This window comes from Parasteatoda tepidariorum, chromosome 2 (assembly GCF_982258835.1).
Source record: "Parasteatoda tepidariorum strain Cologne lab strain chromosome 2, Ptep-v5.0, whole genome shotgun sequence".
Classification (NCBI taxonomy): domain Eukaryota; kingdom Metazoa; phylum Arthropoda; class Arachnida; order Araneae; family Theridiidae; genus Parasteatoda; species Parasteatoda tepidariorum.
In genome coordinates this window covers 126,495,637-126,518,009 of record NC_141756.1, presented here as the reverse complement: position 1 = coordinate 126,518,009, position 22,373 = coordinate 126,495,637, and the positions used below count along the sequence as shown (strand labels likewise).

At 28.2% G+C, this 22,373-nt stretch overlaps 1 protein-coding gene across 7 annotated transcripts in view; it reads left to right on the top strand.

Annotated features, from left to right (window-relative positions):
• Positions 1-22,373, top strand: part of LOC147816187 (uncharacterized) — a 72,611-nt gene that overhangs the window by 10,451 nt on the left and 39,787 nt on the right. For all 7 annotated transcript variants that reach the window (XM_087158350.1, XM_087158347.1, XM_087158346.1 and 4 more), the window contains exons 3-4: positions 11,657-11,777; positions 20,000-20,088. In XM_087158350.1, the coding sequence (XP_087014476.1) occupies positions 11,657-11,777; positions 20,000-20,067 (189 nt within the window). In that variant the 3' untranslated portion in view covers positions 20,068-20,088. The remainder of the gene's footprint in view (positions 1-11,656; positions 11,778-19,999; positions 20,089-22,373) is intronic.

The window sequence follows — 22,373 nt, the reverse complement described above, 5'->3', positions numbered from 1 at the left end:
TCTGAAAATGTTTTTTTTTCCCCTTCAAAAATCCGACTTAGGTTTGCAAAAATTACTCGGTCTCACTTCGACGAGCCCTGTTAGTAAATACAATTTTATCAGTACTTATATTAAAGTTGCCTTTTATTGTTTTTTTTTTATTGATTGATTTTCTTTTTCAAGAAAGGTCAATAATTGGCACTGTCACTGGTGGTATATATGCATATTCGATGATAAATAATCCTATTATTTTTAAAGTCCTTTATTTTTGCTTTCTTAAAAGAGTGGGAATCCTGTATTAAGTACATTTGAATATTTTTTTTAAAATTCATTCAATTACTTTTGTAAAATTGTACTACATTATTACATACAAAAACTTTATATATTAAATTCCATGTAGTGTAGCCCTTGTTGCTGAACTTTATTCAGCCCAGCATTTGCTCTGTTTAATAGCATGTACAAGAGTAACTGTAATCTGGTACAAAACTTTTTTTAATTGATTATATAAAATTCATCATTCAATTTACTTCTGCAAATGTTTTCATATTTTGCAATATAATATGAGTTCACTCTTTGCATCTTTTTCCACCCATGTACCCTATATGTCATTCTCAGTCAATTAGGAATTCATATCATAATTAACTAAATGTTGATAATTTTTACATTAAAACTGTTGATTGAAGTCTGCAAATCAATGACTAGCAATAAAGAAACTTTAAAACAAAAATTTAGTTAAAGTTTTAAATTGCCATTGCATGAGAAAATGTAATTAATTACTGCATGCTCACTTAAATGCTTTTAAAACATACAAAGAAAATAATTAACTTTTTTCTTATCAATAAATAATTTATTAAAAAAACATGAAAAATATTTTAAATGATATTTTTTTGAAAAGTTATTGAATATTTTTAAGAAAATAAATAATATTGCTAGGAAATATGTAAATGACAGTTCATCTCACTTTTTGAAAATTTGTCATACATTTTGTGCCTACAACCAGTAAACATTTTCATTCAAACAACCCATTAATGATAATCTTATCTCCATAATTTTCTTTTGCATTATCCACAATACCTAAACACATAGCAAAATATACTTTTACTTTATTGTCTAAACAATTTATTATAAAAAAATAAGAATGTTTTTGAATCTGTATTACTAAGTACTTGATTACAAATTGCTATCATAAATAATCACAACCACTAACCACATATTTTTTCTTAAAAATGAAAAAAATATTTTTGAATTTATTACAATATATTCTTGAAAACCAATTCCTATTATTATTATTATTTCCAATTACAGTCGAACCCCACTATAGTTAACCGTCTGCGGACTCAGTAATGTGTCCACTATAACCGATGGTTCACTATATCCAAATTTTTTGAAGAATATTTTTTGCATAAGACTGTTGAATGATTGAAAATTGGCTTTGCAATTTTGCATAAGTTATTTAAAAAATTATTAACTAATTAACGGATAATAAAGCAAAAATTGATGAAAAAAGTAATTACGTCGCTAAATATTAGTTTTATTTTCACTTTTTATGAAAAAAATTTGTGATTTTTGATTGAATACAATTTGATTTTAAATTGAGTTCATCAATTTTCTTATCTACAATGTGCAAAGAATGCAAGATTTTTACATTTTGAACAAGATTTCGAACCATCTTAACAAAGTATCTTCTACGTTTTCTCTTTCATCTCCACGCAGTTTTTTCGATGAAACCATGTTTTTGTCGTATGCTGCAAGAATTGCACTTCGATTTTTCCAAATGTTTGAAACTGTAGATTTTGACAAGGAAAATTCATTACACAGTGTCGATTGATTGGTTCCATCATCAATACGCTTTACAATTTTAACTTTGTCCTCTATCGAAAACACTTTTCTCTGTAGAGAATTTGCCATTTTCACTGCTTTTGAAATAAAAATCTTGTCTCAAATAGATAATGTAAGAATATGAAGAGAGCAGCTGTAGAATGAGTTAAATTGTTCCCCTTCTTGATTGTCAAGGGGTGATTTGTAACGATAAGAAAATTCCAAAAATTCAGCAGGTGGCCAAGTTAACTAGTTGTAGAGCAAGCTTGGGGAAAAGAGATAAAGCGACGCTTGTCAGGGAGGGGGGAGTATAAGATAAATGATCTGTTTGACATTTATTACAGTATAGTTAAAAGTGATAAGCATAAAGGAGAGTAATATGACACATTTTATTGGAATGCATTCATTTTCAAAGATGTTAAAGATGGAGGACTGAAAAAGATATTTAAAGAAATGAAATTTGAGTTCACTATAACCAAGTTTCCGAGTTCTAAGCTGTTCACTATAAGCGTTAAAAATAACATTATTTAAATAGGAATACGGACGGGACCGCTAAAAAAGTTCACTATATCCGAGTGTTCACTATATCCCAGGTTCACTGTATTATTATTATTTCTTGAATAAAATGTAGACTTTTGATGAAAGTAAAGCATAATGTTTATAAATTAAAATCATTTTCCTAGTGAGTACTTGCAAACCTAACACTGATTTATTTGCTTTATTCCATACTATCTGTTGGAGTTTCAGGATGTTTGGAATAAAGTTCATTTGGCAATAATGACTCAGGATTTTCAGTGCCATTCTTCGTTACTGTAAAAAGTCATACCTCTAAATAACTATGCAGGTATTTGCATCGATTTTTATGAGGATATTAATGTTAACTTATTCTTAAAGGGCCTAGCCTATTTTTTTCTAACAATTCTTGCTACTCTTTTTTTTCCAAACTAGCACATTGTGGATTCTTCCTATTTATATGTTAACTTAGAAGCTCATAAGTTAACTTTTTATTGAGTTTTGATAAATATGCATGCTTTGTGTAATCTTTTTATTTATGCCACGTTTGTTCTTCACTTTTGGCATAAGTAGAACTTTTATTCTTGATATTGATTTTATTACCCATATTTATGCAATTGTTTTACAGTAAACTTCCGATTATCCACAGGCAGATAATTCAGATCATCAGCGCTTCACCTTTTTTTCACAAGGACAAACAACATAACGTTTAGAATTGAGAACTAATAAATTCATAGAGATGAAACTATTTCAAGACTTTTGAGAACAACATACTAGCAAAGATTCATGTTTGTAGTCTAGATGTTCGCAACTAATCAAATAATAGGTCTACACTGAAACATTGCAGCTTCAAGTGCAATAAATTAGTTATAAGGAGCACTGAAAATGGTGAGAAACAGCAAAACAATGTGAGTCATGATTTACAGTTGTGGAACTACGAATACAGGATGAAGTTCAAATTTCAATGAATAGATTCCATCAAAGCAGTTTCTTCTCCTGGATGGTATTGTTGCTATTCAAAGCAATAATATTGATAGCAAAGTTTTTCCATCTTGCCTTAATTTGATGACTGGGAATGTATTATCCTCATGGTCATGTATTTAGTCAACACATTCTTGGAACCCTTAACAGATTATCCCCAAATTTGCTTATCTGCGCTTCAGGGGTCACTCAAGTCAGTAAATAATTGGGAGGTTACTGTATAGTTAAAAACTATCAACAAATTACTAACTTCTAGGTCATGGGGAAATTGTTTTTCTTTTTTTTAAAAGAACCGAATCTTTGTTTATTATATGTAAAAATATATAATATTAATAACTTTTTATAAGTAGAGCTAACTAAAAGATCCAAATTGAAATTACAACATTTAGATCTTAATCTAATTAAAACTATAAGTGAAACTTTTTATGCAAATATTCTAAATTTTTTTTGGTGCAAAAAAGAAAGAAATATATGTTGAGCAAACTTCCAATAAAAATTATGAAAATAAATTTAAAAAAATACATCTAGTTTTGGATATAGTTTTTTTAGCTATTCAGTTTATTTGTTTTTTACAAAGCTCACGTTTTTAAATCAAAACTATCTGTGGGACACAAAAAATAATGTATTCATAATTATCCAAACACTTTTATTTAAATTTTTTTAACGTTTTCTCAATTAATAATATTTATATCTTATTTGAATACAATCCCTTATTTGGCAGTCATTTTCCTAATGTAATTATTTCGGTAATTATGCATTGAAAGAAATTGCTATAAAAGTAAGTTATTATATAGTTTGTACAAATTAATTTTTTTTTTACTCCCAATTTATTGAAGAAAGCTGGGGGGACAGTAATTACACTCAATAAAGTAACACATTGAGTTTTTAAGATTAAGTAAAACTTATATACTATGAAAGCAAACTTTAATATTCTTTCAAGAAAAATGCTCTTTATAACCCGGGAATTTTATTTTATTCATCTAAAGCCACCAATTGAGTTTTATTGCCACTTTATGTATTTGGGATAGTTTATACACAAATATTGGGGATATATTCAAAATTATGTGTAGAACAAAATACTCAAATTAATCTATGAATATGAATCATGTATACTTAAATCAATTAGAAATTCATACTAAATCAGATTAGATGTGAATTCATCTATAGATTTCTTGATTAATGTAATAAATTACTTAAAAGTTCAAAATTCCATTTTGGGAACAAAGGAACAGTTATGATATTTCATTTGCATTATTTTCTTAAAAATTTAATTTAAATACAAAGTGTAATTGGTGCATTTTTTTTTTTGCTCATTTAGAATTTTTAATCACAGTTTAACATGAAATAATAGTAATTAAAATAAGACAAATAAAAAAGAATGCTTTAGCATAGACAAGTTAAAGAAAAGAATTCAGAAAAATGACTATTTTAATTTTTGACATGTATGAATTTGGTGACACGATTTTCCTGCTCATTATAAAGCATCAATATAAACAAGATTTGACCCTTCTACTAAGTTTTTTACAGTTCTTTAAAATTTGTTTATTTTGTAAATAATAATAGAATATTTTTTTGTGAAATTTTTTTTCTATCACTTTAATAAGATTCCATTACTTTTCATTATTTTTTAAGCATGCTACCTTTTTTCAATAAGTCAATATAACATTTTCATGAAATAGTAATGTAATACATTTAATTAATTGTGTTAAGCAAAATCAAATACAGGGAAACTTTAAATATTAGTTAAAGTAGTGCAAATATCAAACAATTCTTTATTCTATTGCCTTAAAGTCAAATTTAATATTTATTCATTCACTGTGATCATAATTATTGATAAGCTTGCTAGGGGTTAAATCTTTATTTAAAAAATTGTAATTAAATCTGAAGAATTGAAATATATTTTGTCTCCTGAAATCTTAAGTAATATTCTGTGGATACCTGAAAAATGAGCAAAATCAAATCTTCATTTTAAACTCTGCTGAATTTCTCTTAACATAGTACAATTTTGATATTTTGAATCTCTTCTGGCAAGAAAAAAAAATTTAAATATCTTATGCTATTTGCAAATAAGTTTAGTTAAATTTAATATAGTTACTAATATCAAAATAACTATCCTTTCTTACTATGCAACGTACAAAATGTATATCACACATTAAAAAAAAAAATTTATTCATAAAAATCATTTTTTCAGTTATATTAACATTTACATGAATGAAATAGTTTAGTTTTCACTATTTAAATTATGAATTCTAAAAGGAATAAAACTTATTTCTCATTGTTTAATATTGTTTATTTTTGGTATAATTTTTTTTTATCAAAGCATTTAATGAATTTTTCAAAATTCTTATGCAATATTTAAATTTTTTTCTTTTTTTAATTAAGTTATAACTCAGGAAACTGATTTATTTGTAAATCTATATATATATATTTCTCTTACATGGCGACAAAAAAAGCCTCATTGCAACTTCCCGAGTGGCAACGCTAGAAAATCAACCAATGATTGCCGCTAAAAATGTCACATGCCAAATCTAGCTGATGTGGCTAAACATATAGCCCTTTTAAAAACGGAAACTGGAATAACCAGAGAGAGCATCAGCAGGTTGTTCAATTCAGCTGCGGCAATCTCATACTATTAAGCTAGGCAGAAGTCTTTGTTGATAGATCTCCATTTTAATATTTTGTCAAAAGCGCTTTTTTTCACGAATTTATATAGACTGAACCAGTTTTTAGTCATGGGCAACTTTATGTTGTCCTCTCTAGGGTTAGATCATTTGACAGCCTAACAGTGATAGCTCCAAGTCCAGAAATTTATAATTGTGTGTTTAAGGAAGTTCTTAATCTTTAATAGTAATTATTTTTTGTTATTAACAAAGCCCTTAATCTTTCTCAGTATTTGTTCGTATTTAGTATTTATTTCAAATTAATGTTTAGTATCTGCAAGTTTTTCTTATGTATGTCAAAGTTCAAAGATTTATTCTTATGTTTTTAACAAAGTTGTGAATCGTTCATGGTTATTATTTTTTAAAAAACATAATGTTTTGTTTATGCAGGTTTTTCCATTGCAATTCACTTATTTCAATTTTTAATAGACTTAATTATAGCCAAAATTTTAACCTTTTTAAAGAGATATCAGTTTTAGAAATTTTATCTTAAGATTTTATACTATAGCACATTTCTAATGGGCTTAACGAATTACATGTCATTTATTTGAATTCAAATTTATTTTAATGACTTAGTATTTACTACAAAGATGTAATTTAAAAAAAAAAAAAAGTTGTTATATGGATTTGAATGATTGTTTTGAGAATTTTGCGCATTTGCAATGTACCTAAGTTAGTAGCGAGCAAAACGAGCTTGGCTTGCGAAGCAAACCATTTAAGATTGCGTAGCAATTTTCGGGGGTTGGTGAGCATTAGCGAGCAGGGGGCGCAGCCCACTTGTATATTTTATTTCTTTAATAACTTGTTCCATATATCTATGTAACTTATATTGCCTACTTTTAAATAAAATTAATTTTGTAGCAGTTTTTCTATGTACTCTTGAGAGTAATGGGCATTTCTACATCAATAATTCAATAAAAAAAATTAAGGTCAATAATTTGGATAAGCTAAACATGTTTGAAATTTTGAAAATTTACAAATTTTTTACAATTTGTAAATTAATAGATAGAGAGTTGACCTAGAGAGCTAAATTGTGTGATATTTTGTTAAGATTTTCAGAGCATTTTATGGCATGTAGCATAGCTAAACTATGAAAAAAAATTTTTTTTGACTTAAATGTAAATATTAAAGCTTTAAATTTTTTTAAAATAATAAAATTTAATTTCCTTTCTCTGTTTTGGAAAAGTTGACACCAAAAAAATAAATTAATAAATAAAAAAACAGCCAAACTAGTCTTTAGTTTATCATTTACATAAACCAAGTAGTAGTTAAAATCGCAAAATTCGCTATTAAAAAGAAGTTTTATTAAAAAGTGGCTTCTTCATTTGAACTACTAATTTTCATAACCTATTCTGGTCAAAATTGTGATATTTGTTATTCCTTTTATTAAATAACTCATAATAAAATAATTATACCCTAGGGAACAAATTTTTTGTTGTGTTTATACAAGTACTTGATCTTAATTAATTCCAATGTATGAATTTCATATATGTAATTTCCAGTTTTGTTTCTGTAAAGCTGAGTTCACAACTATATAAAGAATGTATTGTATATATATATATATATATATATATATATATATATATATATATATATATAAACTGCTGTTTGTAGAAAATGCAACACCATGAAGGAATCATCAGAATCAAATGAAATTCACAGCAAATGTCAATTATAGGATATTATGCAAATTAATAAAGTTTCAGAGCCATCGCGCGTGCGTGGCGCGCGCAGCGCCCTCTGAATTGATGCTGAAAGCGTATAAATAAAGTGCTGTAGCGGGACGTTGAAAATAGTCTATGATTATTTGTTAGTGGCAAACGTTTAGTGAGACCTGAGTATGCCTCCACGACGGAAGAATAAGAAATTCAAGCAACTTACGGAGTTTGAACGAGGGAGGATAATCGGCCTTCGAGAAGGAGGATTTTCCTATCGCGCAATAGCAGCTCGTATGCAGCGGAACAGTTCCACAGTGATGCGAGTTTGGAAGCAGTGGACCGACGAGCACCGAACAACTCGAAAAACAGGCACTGGACGACAGAAGGTGACGTCAGAGCGCGATGATCGACACCTGCTCCGCATGGCGGTGAATGATCGCACAGCTTCCTCCAGGCAGCTGGCAGCACATTGGTCTACTGCTACAGGTGTACAATTGTCGGCTTCGTCAATTCGTCGTCGTCTGCTGCGCCGTGGATTGCGTGCAAGGGTGCCATTATACAGGATTCCCCTCACGGCGGATCATCGACGGCTGCGTCGGCAGTGGGCTCTTGAGCACAGAGACTGGCGAGCTGATTGGCACCAAGTTGTCTTTTCAGATGAATCACGCTTCAATTTGTGGACCCATGATGGCCGTGTTCGTGTTAGACGTTATGCCGGTCAACGCTGCCTTCCTGAGTGTATTATTGAACGACATAGTGGTCGAACACCCGGAGTTATGGTCTGGGGTGCGATTTCGTATCATGGACGATCCAATTTGATACGAATTGAGGGTAATCTCAATAGCAACAGATACGTCCGTGAAGTGCTACAGCCCGAAGTCGTTCCTTTCCTTCAAGGCATCCCTGGAGCTATCTTTCAGCAGGATAATGCACGCCCACATGTTGCGCGGACTGTTAGAGACTTCTGTTCAGCACAACGCATGCAACTTCTTCCTTGGCCTGCTTATTCGCCGGATATGTCGCCTATTGAGCACGTGTGGGATATGGTTGGTCGGCGTCTCACTCGTGATCCGCGTCCTGCAGTTTCCAAAGACGAACTTTGGTTGCGCATACAAGCGATATGGAATTCTCTTCCTCAAGCAGATATTCAACATCTGTTTGACTCCATGCCACGTCGTATAGCAGCACTTATTGCAGCGCGTGGTGGCTGCACCAAATACTGATTTCGGACGCTTAATTTGTTTCTTTTGTTTTGAAAATTTCATCATTTATTTGTATCAGTACAAGTCGTTTCTGCATTAAATTTCATTTGATTCTGATGATTCTTTCATGGTGTTGCATTTTCTACAAACAGCAGTTTATATATATATATATATATATATATATATATATATATATATATATATATATATATATATATATATATATATATATATATATATATGTTATTTTTAAACATTGAAAAAATTAAAAAGTAACATGAAAATTAAAAGTAACATTGCACAATGTATTTTTGAATGAAATAATAACATAACATAAGAATAAAAATTGATGTGGTCCAAAATATTAAAATATATACGGTGCCATTGTGATTTTGTATCAAGCAAGATCTTGAAATATTTTAGTGTATGGTGTGAGGCTAGTTGAAAAATAAAATCATCTTCATTTGTGCTCATGCAATTCCATACTATCACACCAGCTTCATGCACTTTTTCCGATTCTATTGTATAAATGCATATCCAAACTCAAATGCCTTGATTTTCATAAGAGGCACAGAACATAGTTTCGTCACTAATATTTTCTTTCAGTCTTTCAATCCCCATAACAAACATGATTTGTATCATCACTTTCTTTTAAGCTTTTGTTTTATAGTCTTACATAGTTTTGTTTGAGAAAAATATGAAATTGAAGGTGCTGAATTGATTTTTTTTAACTTCACCATTCAGTTTTTTTTTTTTTCAATTTATGTTTGATTTTTGGTACCCATTAAAATTATTATTTCTTTTTATTCTACTGATACTGCTATATGATTCTTGGTGAGAATAATGTGAACTGTTAGCTATATATATTTGAATTTTACTTGTTTGATATGAGTTATTAACTCTAAGTTTTATTGATTCTGAAATATCAGGAAAAACGTTCCCTTTTGAAACAAGCATAAAACACAGAAAATCAAAATAATCGTTTAACAAATCAATAAATTAGTTTTTTTCTTGGATATTTAATATATATTTCAGTAAAACAAATTTTTTTTTTTAGTTTGCCTTTTGTCTTTTTTAAACGTAGTCTGGCATGTATCTGCTGTTATAAAAAATTTCCTTATTTTTTTCTTTAATTTTTCCTTAGCCCATTATAAAGCCTGTATTGTATGACATATTCTGTTTTCCTATGTTTTAATTTATTTTTTCTCAAGTGCAGTCTCACTTTTCAAGTCAAGATCATTATAAATAAAATACATTGCTCATATCGTTATAAATAAAATATTAAGAAACTATTCCAACATAAAATTATAATAACTATGTATTTGACTAGTAAAATAATCTTATTTTGCAAAAAATATCGACCTTTAAAAGAAAAGCTTATTTGAAAATTGACTAACCCTGAATTTTTATTATAAAAACTTTTTGTTCGACTTCTAAACTTATAAGTCCATATTCAAATACTAACTAAATGTATAACTTTAAATTTATAATTTTTATTCAGTAAGGGTCAGATATTCCATTTAAATGTTTGACTTATGTTTATTTTGTCCTAAATTGAAGTACATCAAAATCAGAGGAGCTTCATTATAAAGTAATAAACTAATGCAGTATATATACCTGAAACTCTGTAAAGTTGAAGTCTCTATGCACCCTTTTAACTTTCAAACAGCTGAAGCTATTTTAAAATGTCTGTGGCTATTATTGTGTCTAGGTATTGTAAAGTAGCTAGTACTGCATGATTATATTATTTAGAATGCCAACCCGAAGAAAGTTGGGGATTTGTCTCGACAAGATATGCGCTCTATTTTTAAGAGATTAGGGGGAAAGTAATGATCATGTAAAGTCTTTGAAAATTATTTCTCATTTTGATAATGTATATAGTGCTTAAAAATATTTTTTAAGTGCTTAAAAATTACTTTTTTTACTTATTTTTGTGTGATTACGCTACACCCCCTGGAAAAGCTCTTTGAGTACTTAAACTGATCATAGTACAGTAAAAATTGCTAAATCCCAACTCTTTCATAAAAAGTAAATATGTTCAGTTAAACCTATTTGCACATAAAAACCCTTATAACTTCCAAACTATGAAACGTTCAAACTTCATTATCTTTACTTGTCTTTATGTCTGACACATATTAATTGATATTTTGTAAATAAATAGTAATTTAAAAGTTTTTATACGAAAATGGCTGCAGAAGCTCACTTTGAATTTAAAATATCTGCATTTTGCTTTAAACTATAACTTTTGAAACATTTAACAGCTTTGTTCCAAATATTTTTATGTTCACTTATTTTGGTAGAATGATTCTAGAATTTATTTTTCTTCCAATTTTAAGTAATAAAGTCTCCTAGTTTTACTAGTTCCTTAGCTTTGTGATTACATATTTGAGATTAAAAGAGTAAATATGATGTAAGTACTCATTTTTCCAAACATGGAAGTTATTTAAAATTTTAATAGCGTCACTGGGAAATAAAATTATATATATATAGGAATGAATGTCTGTATGTCTTTGTGCTAAGTCTGTGTTCCAAAAATAATGAAATTTGGCATGTTTATAACTCACAGCACTAAGAAGGTCAGTGTCATAGCATTCTATGACGAACTGTTCAAGCGGGATAAGCAAGCGACAAATTTCATAGTTAATTTGTCTTGCAAGGTACAAGAAACGTTACTGTTATAAATGTTAAACTGGCTAATAATGAAACCCAAAAACCATAAGATAGTGCGATTCTCCAAAAATGCCTTTTATTTAAAAGTATTCTTGTTCTGAAGGTTATATTTTTCTTCAAATTGTATTTTCATGTATCTGACATTCATTGCTTGAAAATATTTTACGTTTTTCAGCAGGTGAGCTACACTGATTTGCTTCTAACAGATCAGCATTTGAATCCCAGTCCTCCTTCTACCAGTTCCTCTTACTGGTCAATGTCTTCTTCTGTATCCTTACCTCCAGGCAGAGTCAGAAGTAAGTTAGTTAGTTGTCTATTTTTTTATTAATTTAATTCTAAAGGCTTTTTCTTATTCCATTATAGAAATTTTTTTTTCATAAGATTTTTTTTTCTTATTGTAATTTAAACAATAGCTTTCTTGATTTTTTGGTGGTCAGCCAACAATTATCTAATCCGAATTCAACTAAATTAAAGAGCATTTTTACACTAAATTAATTTATGCATTTTATAAGGTATTAATCATAAACTTTTGTAGAGAAGAAAAGGAAATTCTTACTTTTTGAAGCCACAAACTTTTTATGTTCTACATTATTTTATGACTCATTTTAGTTAATTTTTACATGAAAGATTTAACTAAATTTCCTTATGTATAGTGCGCAAAATAAAAAGGACAACCCTAAGTAGCTTTTGATTTAATATTATCGGATCTTTACCTTTTAGGACTCAATCTTAATGGTTCTTGGGCGTGACCTCAAATATGCTGATTAATTAATGCAGGCAAAAATTTAAGTTACACACATAAATGTATTTTCTCTGTATAAACATACTTTTCTTTGTTGATGGTTTCGAATTTCAAACCCCCAGAATATAGGATCTAACGGTATTCTGGGAAAATATATTCTGGATAGCCTGGGCAGGAGTCACTACCAGAGTTTGAACCCCTTAATGTTAATTTTACTTTTTACGTATTTCACCATCAGTCTTAGAACTTTTTAAGCGAATTCAAAAGTTTTTGCTTATAATTATGTTAAAAAAAAATTATGAAGATTCTATACAAAATACAACTTTTAGTATATATAACTTTTTTTTAAATTTAATAGTAATAGTCAAAAAACTATTGGATTGTAAGGTATATAAGTTTTTAGATCATTTTAAAGAATGCAGTTGTAAATTGCAAAATGCAAAAATTTAGCAAAATTGTTCGATTAGTTTTTGGGAAATCAATTGCATTACTGTTAAGTAATATTAAATAATATTTGTACATTTTAGAGTTCAGATCCTTAATAGTTAAAATAATTTAAAATAAAAAATCTTATTGAAGTAAAATTTATAATATTTAATATATATATCTTTCTTTTAAACAAAATCTGATTTTTATGTACCCTGATAAAATTGTCCTCCGATGTTTCGTTCAAGGCTGCTACAACCCTAAACACGAAATCACCTGGTATATTTCTTTGCTTAGCAAGTTAATTATTTGTTTGCTAAAACTACTTCGGCAGAGAGACCTTATAAAAAAAGTTCTTTATATATCATTGTTAATAAATCGGGTTGATTTTGGTTAATTAGTTTTAAATGGTTTGCATTAATTAAATAATATTAACCTTTTTTTTATTACTAATATTAAGAATTTTAGTGTATTTTTATAGTTAAATGGTATTTAGTATTTATACATCTTATTAGAATTTTAATCATTAAACACAAAAAGAATTTTAAAAAAATTCTGATTGAAATAAAATGTTAGACTGTTAAATCTGTATTTCTTAAACAAAACATGATTTTAACACTGATAAAATGTACACAGCATAAGTTAATTCTTATTTTCTTTTTTTTTACTAAAATTACTAATGCAGAAAAATCTTAAGTACTAATTTTGTCAATTTGTGTAACAGAACAGGAAAACTTAAAAGATAGTTTATGTTTTCTCAGAATTAAGAAGAAACTTCAAAAACCCATTTTTTTTCAAAATAGATTAAAATAAATGTAAAATCTGCCTCATTGATTTAGATTTTTTTTTAAAACTCAAAAGAAAATGTTTTAGTTTATTATATATTTGATTACTTGATTATTTATTTCGTTATTTATTTGATTTGCTGATTAAACAAAGTATTTTTAGTCATCAAAATTTAATTTTTGAATGATCAAAATGTAAAAATAAAAATTTAAAATGCAAAATGTCAAAGTGAAATGTACATTGATGTACAGTCCGCAAAAAAAAAAAAAAAAAAAAAAAAAAGAATCACCCTGAATAACTTTTGTTCTAATGATTGGATTTTCACGTACTAAGTGTCAATCTTAAAGGTTCCGGGGAGTGACCTCAAATATGCTAATTAATTAGTGCTAACTATCAATTAAGTTACGAAATCAGACACAAAAACGTACTTTCTCTGACTAAACAATTTTTTTTTTTTACATATTTGGATTCTTAACCTTCGAAATATGCAATCTGGGATCTGTAGCCGCAATCTGGGAAACATGGTCCCCATAGTTTGATCAGGAGAGCGATCCAAAGTTCGTACCCCTTAATGTTAATTTCACTTTTTACGTTTTTAGTCATATTTTTAAAACTAATGAAGCAATTCAAAGAAAATTGCACCCACTCATAAAACTCACTTACCCAAAGATAATTTCATGAAAAAAATAATTTTTAATAATTATTAATTATTTTTTATTATTTAATTAAATTGAGGATGAAAAAATTTTGAATTATAAGGTATGAATTTTTTTATGCCATATTAATCTACATATTTTTCAATTGAAAAATCTAAAGTTTCAACTGTTTTTATTTATTAGAAGCTGAGAAAAATTAAAATTAATTATTTTTAAAAAAATAATTTGGCGACGATAAAGAAATGATTAAATGAGGCGATTGATATTAAAATGTGATAAACTTGCGAGGAACTTGACTTCGCGCGCATAGCGTAAAATTTCATTCATATTTTTTTACTCAATAATCGTTTGCTAATCTTTTTATTTTAATTTCTTTCAAACCATAAGATATAATATTTCTTTTTTATTCGTTTAATAATTTATTTACAATTTAGTAAAGAAATTTGAATGAAGCATTTTGAATAAAAAACACTTTATTCAACGAATGCCTAGGTTTATAAAAGCATGCATCTGATAGAATATGATTTTACATCAGATTGTGCTTATTTAATGTGATTATTTTTTATTTTTTGATTTTGTTTTTCAAACACTGATACAATTTCAATAATATTCATACGTATGCATAGATTTGGAATAATATATTTATCAATTTCTTGAATATATATTTCATAAATACAAATAAAAATACACAGTCAACATTTTTAAGCATGTCTCACATCACAAATTTCTCAACATCTTATAGGGTAAACTAGCCAATGAAGGAACATTTAAGCTTAGCTTGCCTTTAAAAAAAATCATGAACATTTCAAAATTTTTAATTTTAGCTAAATGATGTTGTCAACATATTTGTTATTAAATGAGAATTAGGTAAAAAAAAATTAGATAACTTAAATAATATTGTTTTAAGCTTTTGGTGGTTTAAATAATATGTAGTAAGATAACCAAGTGAAGGAACAGTTCTTACCAGTGAATAAACACTAAATTTTCCAGTGAATGAACACTTAATTTTGAGAATGTTTGATGCTCGTTAGGAATTCATAGGCCACAAAAGTTTCTAAAAACAAGATTTTACTTGGAATTACAACATATAACCACAGTTAACGTGGAAAATGTTACTTTTTTTTAGTCATGGAATGGAAAGTAAAATATGTTTGAATACATAATTTAAAAAAAAAATATTTCATTTTTTTTCCTCACAGTTTAATAGTCTATTCTAAATTATTAATGTTTATTTTTTTGTTTACTCTTTTCCCCATATTTTTTGAAGCTTTTTTTTAATCTTTTTAAGTATTTTTTTTCTCTTTGTCATACTTTCTGCTTTAACTTTTTTTCAGCTCTTTAAATTTTCGTTCTTTTTCTGAAGTTAATGCAAAAAAGTAATTTATTTCTTTTTCTTTTGATTTAACCTTCTTCTTTTTTCCAAATTTTTGGCTAATGTAAATGTATCTTCGAAATTTCTTTTGATTTTTCAGTACCATTTCTAGAATTCCTCACTGGATAATAAATGAGAAAAAGGAGTTTCGAAGTTTGAGTAAAATCCATCTCTCATTGATTTATATCTAGTAGGTCTTCAGCAGTACTTACCATTTACTTAAGGAACCAATTGTTTTTGCAACTAACAATGCCTTAAGAGGACTTATCTCAAAATCAGTTTTCAAGATACTTTCATTATCAATGCTAGTTGTATCAGCTTCAGTGCCAAAATTTGATTAACCAAATGTTCTTTTTGAAATAAATTCTTCCATATGGAGAAAAGCACAGGCTATTGGATATTTGGGAGATTAAACTTTTCTGTCAATGTTCTTTTAAAAATTTGCAACAGAACTTGTGAGATTTCCTTCTCAAGCTCCTGAAGAAATAGTGCATCGTTACTCTCGAAGCACGTGTTTTGTTGATAAGCTGTCTTGCTCATTAAATCTTGGTGTCTGTTTTGCATGCATTTGATAAAGTCAAAGTTTTCTACATCGAATGGAAAAATATCGCATTTCATAGAAGCATTTTAACTTCATTAGTTGATACCTCAAAATCTTATTTAAAAATGGATGTAAAATGTTCTCGACATATTGTTTTACAATTCTTTTGTTTTCAAGATCTAACGGGAGATTTCCATGAATTAGGTAGAAAACTAAACCAGAAAATTTGTTTTGATGAACGAAACTTGCTCAGTTTCAAATTGATATGAGATTTATACCTAGGGAATAGGGAATTTAATAGCATTTTTAATTACCCATGGGTAGTAACATTTGCAATATATTTGTGAAATGTTGCTGCAGTTATCGTTTTATTTAATGAATCGCTTTTTCCAATGAAATATTTAGCAGGGACTGATTCTGTAATATCTCAAAGAATTCTTCAGTAATTCTTTTATTCTTTTGAATTCTTTTCTGAAGTTATTTAAGCCTGACAAGTCTTGAATGGGTGATTATATTTGAACTCTCGAAACATGTCGACTTTTACTTCCCTCTTCATATTCTAATGCACATTCGTAAGGTTTTCTATAATCTACGATATTTCTTTTTTCTATAACTCAAAGAATTGCTGAATGCTTAGTGGCATTTTAAAAACATTGAAATATGTTATGTTTAAGAATAAGATATTGAAATATACGATAAAAGCCAGTTGAGTTTTTATCGTCAATTATACTGTTTTACATTTGGATCTTGATCATTATTTTGATAAGGATTTTACACTAGTTAAAGTAAACATATGCATTTTAATATTTTAACAGGATTCATGTGGTCTTTAAAAACGTAAGAGCATCAATATTGTAAAAGTTATATTTAACTTAAAAATTAAAATTTTGAGACCAGATACTTTGAGTTAATGAAATTAAATATTTTAACTTTTAAGTTTTTGTGCCCCCATTTCAGTATCTTAAGGATCTTACGAGCTCTGTTTAAAAAGAGAGTATCAGATATATACAGGGTGATTCTAAAAAGATGGGCAAAATTTTAGTAAGTGATAGTACACACCCAAGCAAACGATTTTCATCAAAGGATGCATGGTCGAAAACAAAACGCAAAACCGCTAAAGGGCGTCAAAGTTCATGTTCTTATATGAGGCAAAAACACACAAAGAACGATGAAATTAAGTTATAAAAGCAAATTTAATGGCATGTGATTACAATAAATGTTCAAAACAGTGGCCGGCAGCGACTATGCACGCAGTACAACAGCGAAGAAAAGATAGTTGAACATTCTGAAACACACCAAGCATATCACGAACTTTCCCTGCAGCGGCCGAAAGCTTAGCGACAAGTTCATCTGCAGTTTCAATGGGAGTCTTATGCATAAGATGTTTGCATCAAACAACTTTCCAAATGCGCCAGCACCTTTGCGTTTTGTTTTCGACCATGCATTCTTTGATAAAAATTGTTTGCTTGGGTGTGTACTATCACTTTCTAAAATTTTGCCCATCTTTTTAGAATCACCCTGTATAAGAAAACGGAAATAATCATAGTACAGTATTTGGTGGAAAATGTAGCTTATCGTAATTGAAGAATATGCTGTGTGACATTTTATGGTGAATTTACGAACGTAAGTTTCGGAATGTATCGAAACATGAGGATGCTATTTGCTAATCATCTTTATCCAAAGAAAACCATGTAACCTAAATATCTAGCAGAATGAAGCGATTTTTTAAACAATGAATCTTACAATATGCAACATTATTTCAATATCTTATTCTTAAACATAACATATTTCAATGTTTTTAAAATGCCACTGAACATTCAGCAATTCCTTGAGTTATAGAAAAAAGAAATATCGTAAATTACAGAAAACCTTGTTAATGTGCATTAGAATTACTATACAATCTACATTTAATTTTCAAGCACTTTTTTCCTTCAAACTTTCTTGCCTCGAAGACTGTAAAAATGCTGTAAAGCTGTAAAAATGATTATTCCTGAAATTTTGTATATAGCTATAATAAGTTATGTTAATTTGATTTTAGTATGAGATCCTCGAATAAATATAGCAAAAGCAGCATAATCTAAATAATATTAGCTAAAAAGTTCATGTATTTAAATTCTAAAAACTTAGAAAATCATAAATAATTTGTAAATCAATTCAAATTTTCTTTTCAAATAGGATTAAAAAATTATTTTTTTTGCATTTTGGACAGAAATCAGCTTAAAAATTGTCTATTGTCTAGAAACTACGAGATATTTACTATTAACAACCAATTAAACCTCTCCGAGCAATCACGAAACATTATTTCATTTTTTCTACAGTCAGGGATTGGTTGCCTAGCAATCTAGTAAAATTAAGCATTCCTCTTTTGAATTAGTCAATGGGTTATCTTAAAATAATCATTTGTGCTGGCGACTTTTTTTGGCGGTTTTCTGGACTATCGCCAAATATATAAACCTTTATTGCGACCCAATTTACCACCCAATTTTTTAAAAATTTTGTCTACCCCCCCCCCCTAATTTACATGTCTAGATTCCAAATATGTAAAAAAAAATATATGTTTATTCAGAGAAAGTGCGTTTTTGTGTCCGATTTCGCAACTTAATTAATAGTTAGCACTAATTAATTAGCATATTTGAGGTCACCCCCAGAAACCATTAAGATTGACACTTAGTTCGTGAAAATCCGATCATTAGAACGAAAGTTATTCAGGGTGATTCTTCTTTTTTTTTGCGGACTGTACACTTCCATGCAATTGTAAAGTTAGACTGAATATTTTTGTTTAAATTTGTAAAAGAGGGTTTTTAAGGTGCAAAAGAAACTTTTATATTTTCTCTTTTATAGCATATTTTATTTTCATTATTTCAAAAGAGGTGCCAATAAGTTTAAAATTATACATTTTTGCCTATTTTGATATTACCTTTTGCTCTGTATATTTTCAATTAACCAGTATTAAGCTTAAACAAATACAACATGTCTTCATGCTACTAGTGTAGACAAATGGTGGTATGGGTAGTGTGGACAATGACTCTGTTCAACTTCCAATGGAATAAATGTTTATTGGTTAAATATATAATTCATTTGATATTGGTTAAATATATAATTCATTTGATATTGATTAAATATATAATTCGTTCATTTCCTAAATCAAAATGATTTTGCAAAATAATATACCTTTACAATTAATGATTTCAATATTTAGCACAAAACCTTTAGATTAATTCATCCCTTAAAAGTTTTAAGAAAATTTAAAGGTGGTATTTTATCAAGTTTGATAAAAGAATACCATTCAATATAGATAAATTAAAGAATTTTTGCCATACGTTAAATTAAAACAACAAATGGTTCTCTTTTGCCAGTAGTTTTCATTACCCCAGTGGGGGAAATATCACTAAACCATGTGCTCCTCGTGTTATCCATTCAAACCATTACATCATCAAGTTAAAATTATGGTTATTAAAACTGATTCAATTTTAAGTTGATTCAATGCTATCAAATAAATTGAATTAAATAGTAATTTTTAATGTATTGATTTTGTTTAAAATGTCTTTTTTAGTTAAGTGAAATGCCCTCCAATAAGGCTTAGATTGTAATTGATTTCATTTTTGCTTTAGATATACCATTCTGAGTTATGATAAATGACTACTTAATAAATTATCAAATTTGTAACTAGCACCTTAACTTGTCCACATTAGTCCGGTGTAGTAAAGATAGCGAGGGGGGAAATTACTTCAGAAAACTTAAACAACTTTGTAATTCTAGATATAAACCAGAATACAGGTTCAGATTATTATTGAAAAAAATTCTTGACTAGTTAAAAACTATATTTAATAAGATTTTTAGACAAATTTGTAAGAAATGTATCTCTCCAAAACTAACCACCGGAAGGGTGTATGTTAACACACATAACCAAACCCTCACCTCCTATAAAATATTTCACCTTAAAAAGTTCATTAATAATGTTTGAATTGTCAACTAAAAAATGTTTATGTTTTCAGCACAATTTGGACACTCCTCTGATACTCCTTCTGGCATTCTCTTCCCTTTTTATGATCATGATACTTGAAAGGTGTATCCTGCTGGAAAGGTCAAATATTTGCTTGATTTTCTTTCTTTTAAAATCTTGAACAAAATAATGCTTTTTAATGAATAATATGCTATTTTTATAACTATTAAGAGTTTGGAACATCTCAGGGTTCTTAGTTGTCCTGATATTCTTGATATTTTTGATCATATATTGTCCTGATTTTTATCTACTTTGTCATGATATTCCTGATTTTTGTGTGTTCAGAATATTCCATTTTTTACAAATACAAATCATGTTTATAATTACTGAACTGCCCATAAGAGAGTTTGAATTTTCTATTATTTTGGGAATGGTTAAATTATTTTGAAAAAATTGAATTTTCAATCCAACATCTTTTAAAACGCACACTATTCGATGGTTCAAATTTATGAACCACTAACTTATATACACTATTAAGTCATACAACCTTACCTGCAGGATACTTTGTTTCAAATTATTTAGTAATGCAGTCACTTTTAAAAAAGATACTCAATAAATCTTATGTAGTATCAAATTTTTATGGTAAATAATTCACGGTTCATAAACTTATTTATGCAAATACAATAACAAACATTAAAGTGTTGATTTTTGTAGTTTTAAAAGTTATATTGATTTATCTCTTTCATCTAATTTAAAAAATAATCAATACTTATCATGTCGTAACATTTTCAAATGGGAAATTGAGGTATTATCCACTAAATTACTTTTGCACAAAAGTGTTAAGAAACACATTCACTGCGCTTTTGTTTCAAGATTTGTATCAAGAAACCCTACTTGAAACTTATTTGTTTAATATGTTGACTGCCACATCACCCATATTCAGATATCAGCTTAGTTTCTGATCAGACCACGTCACCCATATTGGGGTGGCGCTTATTTAACTCCTTGTGAAGGATATTCGTATGTATTTGAAAAGATATTTCACAGGATGTAACAAAACCACCGAATTTTTATAAAAGTAGTACAAAAATGATTTATTAAAGGAAATTATTCTGAGCCTCATAAAAGCTTTCTTCTTCACTTCTATTTGACTCGCTAAGAAATAAGTTTTCCATTTTCTTTTCAAAAGTTTAACTAGTTAGAGTAAAGATTTTAAGTAATATTCCTCATTGATCCGAACTGATTGTGTGAAGTGGCGAGATAAGAAGCAACGGACACAAATAAACAGACATGATACTATGGAAACACACAGAGCGATATATTATTCTCGTGATCTCCAGAGACTCACGTTATTGAAATATCATTGGAAGCAGAATACGCTTTACTCATGGCGTGAAGGTGATTTCACTGTAAATGCGTGTCTATGTGTTAAGGAAGTCTTGAACTCTATTATAAAATTTAATTAAACATTGGTATAAGAGAATGTTAACTGATTGATACTGATTATTTATTTTTTTATTTCATTGTAACAGCACTGTAAAATTGTATATGTATTGATCTCTAAATCTTATGAATTGTTCAGTACTCCATTAATGGAATTATACTGGATACTGTTAAACTATCTGACTAAACAAAGTTTTGAAACTAAAAATAGTATATTGTGTAATTCTTTTGCTATAAAATTCACTTTTAATGTATTTAAGTTAATCAAAATTTGCTTCTTTTTTTTTTTAATAGTGTGGTATATAAATACTTTGCAAAAAAAATGTTCTGAATTTTTTTTCTTTCGCTGTCCCAAAGACGGAACAACTGTTAGTTCACCATTTGAGTATTCTTAGTCTGCACTCTTTATGCTAATTATGAAAATGGGACAAAATGTCAATATGAAGAAGAGTCACAGTTAATGGAAATATAAAGCAATTGTAATCTAATTTTTTAATATTTGAAAAACTACTGTAGATTGCATTTTCTAAGTTTGCAGAACTTCGAATAGAATTTAAGAATTATTCTTTGATTTTTTATAATTTTCTTGTTGGTAGAAAAATCTGGCCAAATTAAAGGCTTTTAAAAAAAAAGTTTAAGATTCTTTTTTTTTTTTAATATTTAAACTTTTTTTTGTAAAACAATGACGCTTCTTTACAGCAAGATAATTTCTCTTTCTCTCTTTATAAATATATAACACACAGTGCGCAAAATAAAAGACAAACCACCCTGAATAATTTTTGATTTGATGATTCAGATCTTCACATTCTAGGGGTTAATTTTAATGACTTCAAAAAGGGACTTCAATTATGCTAATTAATTAGTGCAAATGATATTTTAAATTATGAAATAAGACACAAAAATGTACTTTCTCTAAATAAACATATCTTTTTCGATGAATTAAAATTTCTGTCCCCCAAAATTATTGGGGGTAGCCGCAATAT